Source organism: Tupaia chinensis, unplaced genomic scaffold (assembly GCF_000334495.1).
Source record: "Tupaia chinensis unplaced genomic scaffold, TupChi_1.0 Scaffold000255_1, whole genome shotgun sequence".
Lineage (NCBI taxonomy): Eukaryota > Metazoa > Chordata > Mammalia > Scandentia > Tupaiidae > Tupaia > Tupaia belangeri.
Genome location: NW_006159735.1, coordinates 2,080,708 through 2,095,624, shown reverse-complemented (window position 1 = coordinate 2,095,624; position 14,917 = coordinate 2,080,708). Strand labels below are relative to the sequence as shown.

The window sequence follows — 14,917 nt, the reverse complement described above, 5'->3', positions numbered from 1 at the left end:
GCTTGCCCCTTGCGGGGCAGGGAGGTCCCTTCCAGAGGAGGTAGCAGAGGTCCCGCTAGGGGGCCGGAGCAGCCACTGTCCTCCGCCGGTGGCCCCGGGTGCACGACACATGTCTGTCCGCGGTGGTGCTGGATTCTCCCGTCCCACTTCGCTGGGCTCTGTTTCAAACTCTGCACCGAGGGATCACTCTTGTTCCTTATCCCTCATGCAGAGGCCGATCTGCCCCCCCCCCGTCTTTAGGATCACTACAGGATTTCTGTGGAAAGGAAAGTGAAACGAGTTAAAGGAACTGCCTGGAGAACATGTAGAGGGGTTAGTGACACAACATTGCGTTGATATACCTATTGGACACTTGCCTGTATAGGTCCTCTATGAACCTGTAAATTTTATGGAAAGCACACATATTAGTAAAGGGAAGAATAATTAGGAAAAAATAGCAAATTTCTTTCTCTCCGGTTCCCAAATTATGAAGCTAACTGAACAATAGTTTTGCTATCCTGTTAGTCAAGACACTTGAAAGAGACACAAGTGCAAACCCACTTGTGCAAAGTAAATTCTAGTTTTTCCTTGAGCTGTATGGTGGTTTGCGCTGTAGTGCTGAAGCATAGTGCTCTCATATTTTGGGGGTTTGTTTTTAGTTAACCTTTCTTCACTATTTACATATTCCTATTTTACTTAAACTTTATTTTGTCCATTTCTTTCCACTCAGCTTTAAAATCTAATTATAACTTACTTGGATAATTTAAGTAGAGTCGAAATTTAGCAAGTGGTCTTTTAAATGGAGTTTTAAAATGGAAATCTACACTTTAAGATCAGGATACTATCAAATAGGGTCTCTTCTTGTAATAGTTCATAGTGCTTTCATTATCTTTAATAGTGATTTTAGAATGATCTCATAGTTTTGTAGAAATTTTTACCTAAATCCTTAAAATTTTCAGGTGCTTTTCACATCCTGCTTAGGGAGTAATCGCATTGCAAATAGGAAATGTAGACAGGTTGATGAGTCTACTTTTTAGAAATAAAAGGGAGTGAGTTTCTTTAAAGTTCCTCGGAGGAATAAAGAATGTAAAAATTGCCTTAATATAAATTTTCTGGGATGTTTGTAGTTGAAATTAGTGAAGTACGTTAGTTTTCAGTTCTTCTAGCAAGGTGTATTTATTTATCTCTACTATCAGAATCTGCACCTTTTAAATAAAGTTATTCCTGTAATTCTCAGGTCAGGCTGGTTTGATTTTGTTCTCCTTCTAGTTTGAAAACTTTTCAGAAGATGTTCATCTTAGTAAGATTTCATTTTTTTCTCCAAAAAATTGCCTCAAGAGGATTCAGTCAGGGTGATGTGTTACGTACTAATGGGTTACAGCAGTACACTAAAGTAGCCTGTATATTCCATAGTCACATTTTAGCCTGTAAGTTTCATTTCCTTTACACTTTTAGTGGTCCTCACAACCTATTTTTAAATTTTTGACTTTTTATTTTAGGTCAAGAAGAAACAGAAGTGATAATCTTGAGGTTAGACGTAATAAAAATTTTATTTGGAGATTACATAAGAATCATACCTATCCTGATCAGTGCTTACAGACTGTTGACTAATTATGGTGGGGAACTAGTACAGTCAAGCCTCATTTAACATTGGGGATGCATTTTGAGAAATGTGCCCTTAGGTGATCTCCATGCTGTGTAGACATCGTAGAGTCTACTTACACAAACCTAAGTGGCATAGCCTATGCACTCTTTATGGCACCACTGGTATATGTGCAGCCTTTTGACTGAAATGTCTTCGCATGGTGCATGATTGAAAATACGATGTGTAAATGAAGAGAGCAAAATACTGTTGACTTTTTTTAAAACCGAAGGGAGACTAGTTGATTGCCTAAGCACTGCGAACAGTTTTTTGTAAGAAACTGGGGTGGTAGCCAAGCACATGACAACATGTGGGAATTTCGTGTGTGCCCTCTAAAGAGGGTCCAGGACAACTTGAACCAAAGGAGGAAAATTTGAATATATTTTCATTTTGTAGCCTCATACTTTATTAAACATAATAAGCTGAAAACACGGGCAAATATGATTCCTGAGTTCTTGTTACAAATAAAAAGGTCATTTCAAACTTAAGTGTTAATAATTTATATTTTCAAAATAGTTTAAGGCAAAATTTCTACTAGGTTGTATGATTTACACTTTGTGAAGCCAGCTAAAGAAAGATGTATTGGGGCTTGTCTTAATTGCATTTGGAAATTTCGCAAAAGAAACAAGGTCATTTTTCTTCCCCACTTACCTCTGAGATAGCCATTGATCATTTTGCAAATAACTTTAGATCGTTAAAAGATGCCTTTCTTTTTCTTCTGTGTAAATGTTGTTGGTAACAAACTACAGCAGAGATTAGGTGGTGGTGTTTTTGTTGAAGAGATTTTTGCTGTAGAGCACCTGCGCTTGCAGGAGAGCTAGAAAGCAAGGAATCAACTCCCCTCACCTTCCCAGAGAGGACAGCCAAGCTCCAACCGTCTCCATATTCTAAGGCACACATGCACACGTGCCTGGTATGAGTTTTAAGCCACTGTGTCTGAACAGCGCCTTAACCATGATGCCACCTGCTGGCCCCGGCAGAGAATATAGTTTTAAGACTTCTGTGCATTTCACCTATAGCAGATTAAAGGAAGATGTTTGCAGCTGTGCTGTAGTTGGGAAAGACACACAGTGCACAAAAATAACCCCTAAGTGGTTTATAGTTCAAACCACCTCACGCATTTGTTATGAAATGCGCTGTTCTCAAGGGGCCGTTTGTGAACTGGTTATTTAGAACTGGGTACATTTTTAACTATTCATTTAATAAATGTGGAGACTTTTGGGAATTATAAAATATGACAGTGACAGGACAACCACAAGAGAGGAAAGTTGATTTGAGAGAAGTTGCAAAGAGCTGTGTGTGTCTATGTGCGTGTGTATGGTGATTAAGTATTCAAGGCAGCTTTAACATTTTTTTGCTTCCTCTAATGGCAAAATAAATCTTACAATTTAGGTTCTTCTGAGGAAAAGAATTATAGACAGAAGAGAATCATCACATCACATAGCAAGTTAGTTCTGCCTAAGAGTTACTTCCCAGGGTCTTCTCTGAGCTGTTGCTATTTTTCATAATCTGCCTCTCTTTGAACTGTTCCTAAAAGGACACTTAAGTATTGTCACAGTGGCTTGTATGATAGCCTGAGCCTTGTGAAGAGTGAGTACTGTGGCCCTGGTACAATTACCTGTGCATTCTTACAATGTATCCTCAAAGATATTTTGCATTCATTTCAATCTGCCTGGTAAGTTTTATGTTATAGGAAAAACTTAGGTAACAGAAAGAAAATTATATACCTCTTTATATAAATATACTTCATAGGAAGACTAATTTAAAGTCAGTAGTAATTTATATATATTGCAAAATGGATATACCAGAAGCTGTGTCCTCTTTGCGAATTAATGAAATGTGGTTTTAAAGGTGTGGCAAAAGAGGTACAGGTTATTAGACACTCCGTACCAGGGCATTTAAGTGAAGAGGCAGTGTCTGGTTATAGATGGTTTGTAGTTTCTCTCCTCCCCAGGGTAATAAGAGTCCAGGAATCCTTGAGTCTCATTTATGAGATGATTATCTCAATAGCAGTGAATTATTTTCTGGGTGAACAGACAGATGGATTTCCAGGGTTTGAGAAATCTTAAATAATATTGAAAAGATGAAATAATCAATTTTGCTGTTTCTAGCACATTAGCTTTACAGAGGCAGAAAGTCTTAGCCAGTGTATGGCTGAGTGGATCTTCTGATTGCCCTTAGATATTATATAGTATATAACATAACATGCTCTGTGACCTTGGAAATGTTACCATATATGCTCTTATATACACATACTTTTTTTTTTTGGAGAGGTTTTTGCTATAGGGCACATGCATTTGCCAGACAGAAAGCGAGAAATCACCCCCCAGGGGGGACGGCCACACCGCAATCCATTCTCTTCTCGAGATCTTGGGCACACACACACCACGTGCCCGGTGTGAAGTTTAAACCACCGGGTCCAGGACATGAACCACAGTCGACCACCTGGGAGTCCAGCGACATAGTCATTACACTAACTGCTGGTCCCCACATATCATTTTTTAAAAGAATTATTTTATCTAACTTTATTTATTCATTTTTGACTGAAGAGGGACAGAGTGAGGGAGAGGGGGAAAGCAAGAAAAGAAGCTGCCAGGTCCAGGACTCAAACCTCATTTGGCCATGTGGGAGTCCAGCACCCTTAACCACCATGCCACCTGCCAGCCCCACACAGCTTGTTTTTAAATTGTTGGTTTGTGGTTATTTCTTAACATTTAAAAATAAAAATATAAGTGAAAAAGTAAGTTTGTAGTAGTTACCTTTGGTCATGGGATTCCGTTGCAGGAGGAAAGATGTTGGAAAGAAACCAAGTACACCGTCTCGAGAAGCATCTAGAGAAAAGTAGTTTTTATTCTGGAAAGATCTTACTCAGTTTTTCATAGTTTATTTAAGTGGCATACTTGGAACAAAGGTATTTAGCCTTACAAATACAATTTTTTGGGTAGTTTATTTTTTCTATGAGAGAGAAGGAGAGACAGGGAGGCACCTCCAACAGTGTCTTCACCCTGCAGTCTACCCCAGTCTCAGTCAGCCAGGATCAAGGGAACCAGCACGCTCCTGTGGGTCCAGTTGTATCACCACTGCACCACCACCTGGCCCAAGAACAGGTTTTGATGCAATTACTTGGCCGAGTGGATCTTCTGATTGCCCTTAGGTATTATAAAGGGAAAAGTTGCAAAACCTTTTTGTTGTAGACATTAAATAAGACTGGCTATTATTATAATCTATTAATACTAGGTCATTGGGGAAGTCATGACATAATTTTTCTATGCAAAAATGCTTCGTAACTTTCCTGAGGACCTAATAATAAATGATTTTTAGATGCTTATCTTCTCATGATATAAATTAGTGGCAAACTGTGAAATTAAGCTCTGTTGAAAGAGCTACTTTTTCCTGTATATTTGCTTAACTACATGTGTGCAGCTGCAGGAGGGCCATGTGGGTTTAGCAAGCATTTTTAGTGGCAAGGTTTGCTCAAGGTATTATTGGATATTTTATTTTGTCCACATCCATGAATAATTTTATATTTATTGTAGAACCATTTTCTCCAGTGATAGATGTCGAAACAGTGCTAACATTTAAAATGATATAAGAGCTTGCTTTTTGTAGGTCACTTTAATTTTGAATACTGTAATTTTTTTGTAATATTCCTGAACATTTAAAACTGGTGTCTTGATTTCCCTAGCCATTCCTTCCATAGCCTCCTCCCATCTCAATAAATGGCACTGTTATTAACCCAGTTGCTCAATCCTAAAATCTCAGAGGCCTCCTTAGTTCCTCCCGATCACTGTCTTCCACATCGGTCCATCAGCCTTGTTCTCCTTTATCTCCGAAAATACTGGGCTAGTTCTTGGATGTAACTTAGTCTTCAACAGGGTGATCCTTTTAAAATGTGAATCAAGTTTTTGTGCTTAAAACAAAATTAGATAACTTTTCACCATTATCCAAGTTCATGGAAAAGAAATTGGTGCTAAGATCACTTTATATGTTTTTCAAATTTATTTATTTTATGAAAGAAAAAGGGAGAAGAGGAAGGAATGTTCAGGTGGACACAGGAACCCAAGCCACCATGGCTGGGCACTCTTTATGTTCCTATACTTTCCTTGCCTTTTTGTCTACTCACACCTAAATGAAAGTCAAGGGTTTGATGTTATATTGTTTAGGAATTTATGTCCTGTTAGGGGGTAATTGGAAAAAAGGTTATAAAACAGGTTTTTTGTTTGTTTTTTGAGGGTTTTTTTTTTCCTGTTTTCATTACATGTTAGTATAAAGGGTAGAAAGGATCATTCTCAGTAGTGCATTATATTTTGAGACTTGAAAAATTTGTGAAGTGTCAACCAGTAACCTAGTGGTTAAGGAGGCCAGATTCCACATGGCCGACTATGATTCAAATCCCAGCCCCAACAGCTTAAAGTTTAGTCTTAAAATTTAATACACTTCAGTGGTTTTGATTTTAAGGTACTGAACTATTAAAGGTACATTGACAGGTAAGATACTTTTTATTCTGTATTGCCAGAAAAAGAAGTTAATAGAAAGCAAGTAAAAGGCATTGTTTCAGGCCAGCCAGGGGACTTGGTAGTGAAGGCAGCTAGATGCCACATGACCAACTATTCAGTTCAAGACCCAGACCCTGTGGCATAATAAACACACCAGGCATGTGTGCATGCATGCACAAAATCCCGAGAGGAGAATGGAGGAGAAGGGATGTGGGAGAGGGGCCCTGTTTTATCACTTGCCCTTTCTCTCTTCTTCCCGTGCACATACCCTATAGCAAAAAAAAAAAAAAAAAAAAAGTTTCTTTGGTTTTGAAACAATTTCAAACCTTTTCTACTGTACATTATCTACGTGTATATATACACATGTATGCATACATATATATGTGTGATAGTGCACACACACATGTGTGAGAGAGAGGCACCCTTGATCAAGTCTTGAGCTATCACCCTCTTTCCCCAGCCCTCAGGATTCTGGCTGCCCATTCATGTGGCTAGTGTGTTTTCAGACTGACCCATGATCCAAACAGTGCTTTGCAGAGTATTTGCATTACTCCTGTTCCATAGCAGCTGGGCCTATTGTGATTTATATTCTATTTTTCTGGTGATATCTAACTGCAGTTTTTTTCTTTACATAGGTTACTCACTATAAACAGTATCCACCCAACACAAGCAAAGTTTATTCCTACTTTGAATGCCGTGAAAAGAAGACAGAAAACTCCAAAGTAAGGAAGGTGAAATACGAGGAAACAGTATTTTATGGGTTGCAGTACATTCTTAATAAGTACTTAAAAGGTATTACTTTTCCTAGTACATTTAAAATACTACTTGTGTATAACTTCATAATTTTTTCCTACATTGTTATATTCTACTATTTGAAGTAATTTTTTAAATAGTCTAATTTTGGTATTTACTTCAGTACTTTAGGGATTCTGGGAAAAAAATTTAATCCAATTTGATTATATTAAATCTTAAAATTTGGTGTGTATGGTTGGTGCTCTAAGTATGATTTTCTCGGGACCAGCAGTTGGCATAATAGCTATGTCACTGGACTCCCATGCAGTCAACCGCAGTTCAAGTCCCAGATCCAGTGGCCTAAACTCACACCCGGCACATGTGCGTGCGTGCCCACGATCTTGAGAGGATAATGGAGGAGAAGGGATTGCGGTGTGGCAATCCCGGGCGGGGGGGAGGGGGGGTAATTTCTTGCTTTCTATCATTCATTCTGTCTCTGTTTTTCTGGTGAGCACACATTCCCTATAGCAAAAATAACCTCTCCAAAAAAAAAAATAAAAATATATTCTGAAACTCATAAATTTTGAAATGAGTTTAGAAAAATCAGTAATTTCCAGAGGCTAATCTGGTTTGCTAATGGTCTTTACCGATTAATTCAAAGTACAGAATTTGTTATTGACCTGGAAACTGATTTTGAATTATGGTAGCAATTATAATTAGATTATTTTTAAACTAGTCAGTTTTATTTTAAAGATCTGTTTTTCAAAACTTCCTGAAACTGGGTTTAGTTTCCAATACATTTTAAAAGAGAAAAATCCCCAAATTAATTCCTGTGCTTTCTTATCTGCAAGGTCAGTTCTGGTCTGTTCTGTAATGGTGTTTCTAGGGAGGGAACAGTTCCCTAAGATTTTAAACATCCTGAAAAATTTCATCTCTAACCTTTCAAATCATCTGAGAATTGTGATTGAGTTTTATGCAAATGATAACCCTTTTTCACAGTCTTTGATCTCTTAAGATCCGATAGTTTAGATACATAGCTACTTCAGTAGTATAACCTGTCAAAAGTATTGTGGTAAGACCACCCAAGATATTTTGAGTTTACTAATTAATGTTATGTAAAGTTATGCAAGACTAATAGCACACCTTAATTCAGTTCTGCTGCTTTAAAACTTTGTAAAATATTTAGTATTAATGACAACACATTAATTGTCTACTCTAGGCCAGAATTATTGTATGATTCATGTGACTGTTTTGTAAGTAGGCACTCCACTATTTTCATTTTACAGATGAGAAAAATTCACTGAGAGTATATTTGGCGGGGGGGGAATTTATTAATTATAAAATTTACTAGCTTGTCAGCCCTGAAGACATCACATCCTATGAATAAACTTTTATAAAATTGCATATCTGCTTTTAAAGTTAAATAAGCGTTTACACTCAGAATGAATGATTGGCAGTACAAATTCTTTTTATGACTTTGTGTTGACTTGGTAAGTCACTTAAATTCTCTGTTACTGTTCAGTAGTTTTTCTAATCTGTAGAGTGGACAAAACAGACATTAATCAGTGACAATTCAGCAACTTACAGAATGATTAGAAAAGTAAACCGAACACATATGTCCTTTTAGGCAAAGTAGTGACCAAAGAAAAAATCCAGGAAGCCAAAGAGGTCTACAAAGAACATTTCCAAGATGATGTCTTTAATGAAAAGGGATGGAACTACATTCTTGAGGTAAAAATGGTTTCCTGTTTTGATCTGTTTGGTTTTGCTTTTTTAGTTAAAATTTTGTTACAGGGGAATTTAAGTAAAAGATAAGATTATCATTACAACCTTTTTCTGCTTGTGACCTAAGTAATTGCTACTTCAGACATTTTTTTGAAAAGTTAAAGGTTGACATTGATTTTTCTCTTCTAGTAGTAAATCATTAGCATTCAGAGCCTACAGCAGATCCAAGTAATTTGTTATAAATGACTTATAATTTAAATAACTATCACTTTTCAGTAAGGTAATTTAGTCTTAAAAGTACACTGTAATTAAAAAGGGACCTGGTTATCTAGCAATTTCATAATATAGATATCTACTTCTTTGACTATAGATTATTCAAGACCATAGATGCTGAGTCTATCATTGCACAATAATTCTGGAAAATGTCTTTTACTGGAGAGTTTGGTGCACATTCATATTATAGTATTCATATCTAGTATGTTTGAATCCATTGCTTAAACCTCTGGACATTCAAAGACATGGAATTGAACCATGAAATTTAGTGGCCTGCCTGTAGTGGTGCAGGAGTAGGGCACTGCTGGGCAGTGCTGGAGCCATAGGGGAAGGCCTTCAGGTCTAGAGTCAACCTGCACATACTAAGTACACCTGTAACCATGCCTGTGATTCTGGGTGACTGGAAGGCTCAAGGAAGGATTACAGCATGGAGGGACTCGGTCATGGGTGTATGTCTGTCTCTTTACCTGTATTTCTCTCAAGAAATAAACTTCTTTCAGAAAGAATTTAATGTCCACTAATAATTTTCTGTACTGCAAAGATAAGTTGCAGGGACTGGAATCAGTTTGTATCTCATGATGTTAAATATTTACGTCTCAAAAACAAAAGTTGTTTATATTATGCAGACATCAAACACAACGTAATTAGAAATAGTTTTATGTTCATAATAATTGAGTTTTACTTTTTGGTAATTATGGACCTTTGAAGAAATCTGGTAAGTACACTCTGCATATCTTCCTTTTTTTCCTTAAGATTTATTTATTTATTTATTTTGATTTTGATTAGAGAGAAGCAGAGGGAGGGAATGGTAAAGAAAAGGAGTCCAGCCCCTTAACCACCATGCCAGCTGCCAACCCCTGTGCATATCTTAAGGACAGTAAAATCTCTAGATTAACTTCTGCACTTACCTCTTTTCTCTTTTGTGAGGTTTGTTGTAAAGATAAAAGACAGTAAGTAGGTGTTGTGTTTATTACTATAGTGTATGATGGCCAGATAGATATTTTATTTGTTCAGAGAATCTTAGGAATCATAGGTTCTCTGGAGGTAACGTCTACCCCGTTTTGCAAACAGACCCTGCAACTTAAGAGTTGTTAAGTGACATACCCAAGGTCTCCTAACTTCTTCTCGGTCCATGTCATGATTTATGAGGCAATTTCTTCTGTCTCCTGACACATCTAGTGTTTATTGAGCAGATTTTATTATTATTTACTATCTTGTTTCAAATCACATAAATAAACTCTTAAGAGTTTTTGAAACAATTTGCTTTCCTAGTCAAAAATTAACCATGGCTTTTAGTTTTAAAACGGAAAATTGGAGGAAGTACAGTTAAATGTCTAACATAACATGTAGCTAGTAGCACTCAACCTAGTTGTGGGATGAATTGATGCATCAGTAAGAAGTCAGTTAAGTCAGACTTCAGTGTTTATTGCCAAGGTTCTGTGATTGACAGATCTCATGTTTTCTGATCTCCTATGGTTCTCCTGCCAGAGATATTCCCATCTCTTCTTCTCTGTTTTTTGTTTTTGTTTTGTTCTTTAACAGTAATCCCTTAATTTATCTACCAGTCTTTAGTATTTCATTGATGAAAATGACCTTTTTAGACTATAGATAGTGTTCTTGGAAGATGTACTGCATCATTTTATATACAGGATTTTAGAATCCATGGATTCTGGTATCTGTGAGGAATCCTGGAGACACTTCCGTGAACTTTTAAAATATATTGAAATAAACTCATCCTTTTTGTCCCTCCCCTGGAAGAGCAGGGGGAAAAAAATAGGTTTTATGGTTTGGTGAGTTTGGAGTTACCTACCTCTTCTAGTGATAGGTGTTCTTAGCAGAAGCATTTGACAGTACTAAATTAAGTTAATATCAGTACTTAATATCTTCTAGGAGAATAAAGATGTTCTGACATAGATTACTAATAATATAACATTTACTATTGCAGTTTTTGTAATAGTAAATTAAGCTTCTGTAAAATATAAAGAACCCTAATAAAACAAGTAATTGACTATCATCTATTAAATGAATACATTCATCATTGTCTCTTTGCAGAAATATGATGGGCATCTTCCAATAGAAGTAAAAGCTGTTCCTGAGGGCTCTGTCATTCCTAGAGGAAATGTTCTCTTCACAGTGGAAAATACAGATCCAGAGTGTTATTGGCTTACAAATTGGATTGAGGTAAATTTTTTTTTTATTCTTTCTTAACATTAATTGAAGATATAAAGATGTGAAGAACTAGGACTCATATTTAGATTTGCTACTCATAAAGCTATAATCTACAATTTAATGATCCCAGACCTCAATTTCCTCATATCTGTAAAATGACAGTTGATCTATAATCTTTGGCGTTCCTTCTAGTAAAATCTAATGTTCTGAGATTTTTATCAAAATCAAATTATTGAGATGACTTTTTTTTTTAAAAGTGTTACATATTCTTTGATAGTATATATAAATCACACTAAAATGCCTTTCAATAAGTAAAAGGCAGTATTTTGGAAATAGGGAATTCTAATTAAATTGGTAGAGTTAGGACCAAATATATAAAGTAGACATCACTACCTTATCTTCAGCCTTTGCCTTAACAGGTTAATAAACACAAATTAAAACACAGGTGAGTCTGCTTAGTTTTGAGAAGTGAAGAAATTTCTCCAGCATTTACATATTCATATAACCAGTTACATACAAGCCTAAATAAAACCAGTCTCCAGTAGGATTTGAGATGGCATTCACCATCTTTGTAGAATGATTAGCATCACTAATGAATTGCCAGTTGTATCTTTAGAAAGGGCAAATAGTGATAGCACTTACTGAACTGAAATTACTATCAAAATTTTAAAAACCCAACAATATAAGTTTAACCACAAGCCAGTCTTAAATCAGGATTGTCCAACAAAAATATCCTGTCAGCTATTCATGATCCGAGTTCTGGTGTAGGAGATCAATTAAAATATGGTACACATAAAAAAGGTCAGACATTTCTGTTTTGTCATAAATAAAACAGTGGCCACCTATTATTCATTAGTAGCTTTTCTGGGGGAGAGGTTTTTTTTGCTTATAGGGCGCATGTGCTTGCCAGTAAGACAGAGACAGACAAAGCGAGAAATCACCCCCAAGGGGGGATGGCCATACTGCAATCCCTTCTCCTCCCTTCTCCTCTCGGGATCCTGGGCACGCATGCACACGCGCCCGGCGTGAGTTTAAGCCGCCGGGTCCGGGACTTGAACCACGGTCAACTAGACTACGTGGAAGTCCAGCGACATAGCCATTACGCTAACTGCTGGTCCCTCATTAGTAGCTTTTTTAAGATAAGCTATCAACTCCACTCTTTTGGACTTCTTTTTAATGCCAGTGAAGATCATTGTTGTTCCAGGGATGTCCTTCTTGGGATTCTCCAAATCCTCCATCAGTGTATCCTCTCCCCAGGTGATGCCTTTGTTCTTGTTGGAATCTGTGTAAGAGAATCCAGGGGCCTGACTTGTCTTCTGCCCACGTAGACCTTGGAGATTTGAGCCAGTCTTGTGCTTGCCTCCCTTTTCCATGGTGTGGCCCTGGGCATACTTCTGAACAAAAATCTTCTTGCCTTTCTCAACATCGCTGATTTTAATTCTCTCTTTTGTCACTTGGGAATATAGGGTAACCGTTCAGAAGGCAGACGACTCCCTCTCTCGAGATGACTTTAAAAAGCTTGGTAGATTTCCATCTTCTTGCAATTCTAAATGTATATAAATGTATATATTTTTTAATTTTTTAACATTTAATTTTACATTTTCTAAATGTATATTTTCTTAAAGGAAAATTAACACAGCACAAATACATTTTCAGTAACCTAAAATAAGACATTTTATGGATATTCTGTTCCAGTTAGACTAGAGGAACTTTGTTCAGCTTTTAGTAACTACTTTTATTCATTCATCTCTAATCATTTTACACCCTGGGCTCTACCTCCTGATACTTTGATCTTTTCATCTAAATACTGAGAAGATTCTCTATTCATATTGTTTAAATTCTAAGCCTTAAAGGAGGATATATTCTGTACTGTGGGTTTACATTGCAAGCCTGTTTTTGTTTTCCTTGCATGAATACAAGAAGTCATATGTTTTCATAGTCACAATTTTGATAATTAAAGAGGAGATACCCCCTTACTGAGAATTGTTGAAAGTAATTCTCAGAGCTGACTCTATTCATTGGTTCAACTAATTTGTTATGCCATAAAGTAATACATTTGAGGTTCACTTATAATACTGAAAAAAATATTTAAAAAGAGGTTCAAGGATATGCTCAAATACATATAATTAAGCTTACTGGAAATTAGAAATGTTATGATAGTCTCATAAAAAATGTGCAGTTAACTAAAAGGTTTTAGGTTATCTAAATGGTGTATTAAAACTTAATTAATTAACTCAATGAAAAATGTATCTTATTCATTTTTATACCATTGTTACAGTATTTGTACTGGCAAACATTGGATTTTTAGGGCATGGTATTATAAAAACACAAGAGTGGAAGAGTTCTGAAACATATCATCTAGGCTAGTCTTTTACTTTAATACCAAAAGATACCAAACAGATCAATCTTATTTAGAAAATGTGTCATCTGTGGATAAGCTTTCAGTTTTCTGACTGGGAGTATAGTCAGTAATTCCTCTCCCTTATCTAGTTGAACTTTGTGACATCAGAATATTTATGGGCATAGAGAACTAGTTACCATTCCACCTTGTTTATCCTTTATCCTCTTCTGAAAGTGAAAAATTATAAATGAATTTTCATTTTTAATAACATTTTTGGTATATTTCACTAAGAAACCATAAAGTAAAAAGTTTTCTATCAGACATCTTAGAGTGGCAGTTTGTTAGCAAATATATAAATATTTTAGAAAAGAAATTTAAATCTAATATGGGACCATTACATTTTGTTTTTTAAAAAGTATGTAGACTCTTGTTTCTAGTCACTTATAACCTAATCTGAAATTTGTATTGTTTACTTTCTACTAATATATTTGAAGTTATTGCAGTCCTAGGAAGGCAAAAGAATTACATTTTAAGTAATAGCTCTAAAATTTTCTCATTTCCTGATATAGATCAAGGTATTAATAATTCACTTATTGCTTACCTGGTAGTAGTACTACATTTTAAAAACATACTGTACTGGTGACCAGCAGTTAGTGTAATGGCTATGTCGCTGGACTCCCACGCAGTCGACCGCAGTTTGAGTCCTGGACCTGGTGGCTTAAAACTCACGCCGGGCGCATGTGCGTGCATGCCCAAGATCCCGAGAGGAGAATGGAGGAGAAGAGATTGCAGCGTGGCCATCCCCCCTGGGGGGTGATTTCTCGCTTTCTATCTCTCTGTCTTTCTGGCGAGCGCACGCGCCCTATAGCAAAAACCACTCTAAAAAAAAAAGAAAAAAAACATACTGTACTTACTGAATTGCTTTATTAATAATTTCAATATTGGTGCAAGAAGAAACTTCAGTACTTTCTCGAATTTCAAAAACATTTTAAGAAAACCTAAGAATTTTACAAATGCATCACTCATTAAGGAGTGAGGAGCAAGTATATTGACCTAAACTTAATTCTTTCTTCCACTAAAAAGCAAAACTTAACCTTTTTGCTATGACAAAGAAACATAACTTTAAAAATAACTACACTGATTAAATGTACTCATTTCACAGATAGGGAAATTGAGCCCTGACAGACCAACAGGGAAACAGTAAATTCAGTGCTCTTTGGACTATACCATACCATTTCTCATTCTTTAATGTCCTTATTCTGCATAGTGACATTCTAATGAATGCTTCTGAAAGAAAATTTATAGGTTCATTTACTTTAGTCTTAGTTTTCAGCTAAAAACTTTATGTGGACAAACTGCTGTTTTTGGACAAGTTTCCAGCAAGGCCTACTTTAATTAAACCTTAGATTAACCCAAACTAACTTGCCTTTTTTTCCCTTGCTTACACCTACAGTGATCTTTTTAAAAGGGGAATGATTTTATTAAGAGTGTAATTTAAGCTGATTTTGTTGGACTATGGAAAGGAAATGGTGATGTGAAGGATCACTATGTCTGATAGTT

General features: G+C 36.2%; 1 protein-coding gene and 1 long non-coding RNA gene across 2 annotated transcripts in view; one reads left to right on the top strand and one right to left on the bottom strand.

The window, feature by feature from the left end:
• Nucleotides 1-14,917, top strand: part of NAMPT (nicotinamide phosphoribosyltransferase) — a 36,635-nt gene that overhangs the window by 1,137 nt on the left and 20,581 nt on the right. Inside the window, exons 3-5 of the mRNA XM_006149171.3 lie at nucleotides 6,753-6,909; nucleotides 8,477-8,580; nucleotides 10,900-11,028. Of these exons, the coding sequence (XP_006149233.1) occupies nucleotides 6,753-6,909; nucleotides 8,477-8,580; nucleotides 10,900-11,028 (390 nt within the window). The remainder of the gene's footprint in view (nucleotides 1-6,752; nucleotides 6,910-8,476; nucleotides 8,581-10,899; nucleotides 11,029-14,917) is intronic.
• LOC114007927 (uncharacterized) overlaps nucleotides 12,140-14,917 on the bottom strand; it is a 159,311-nt gene continuing 156,533 nt past the window's right edge. Inside the window, exon 4 of the long non-coding RNA XR_003549497.1 lies at nucleotides 12,140-12,562. This is a non-coding gene — a long non-coding RNA (uncharacterized LOC114007927). The remainder of the gene's footprint in view (nucleotides 12,563-14,917) is intronic.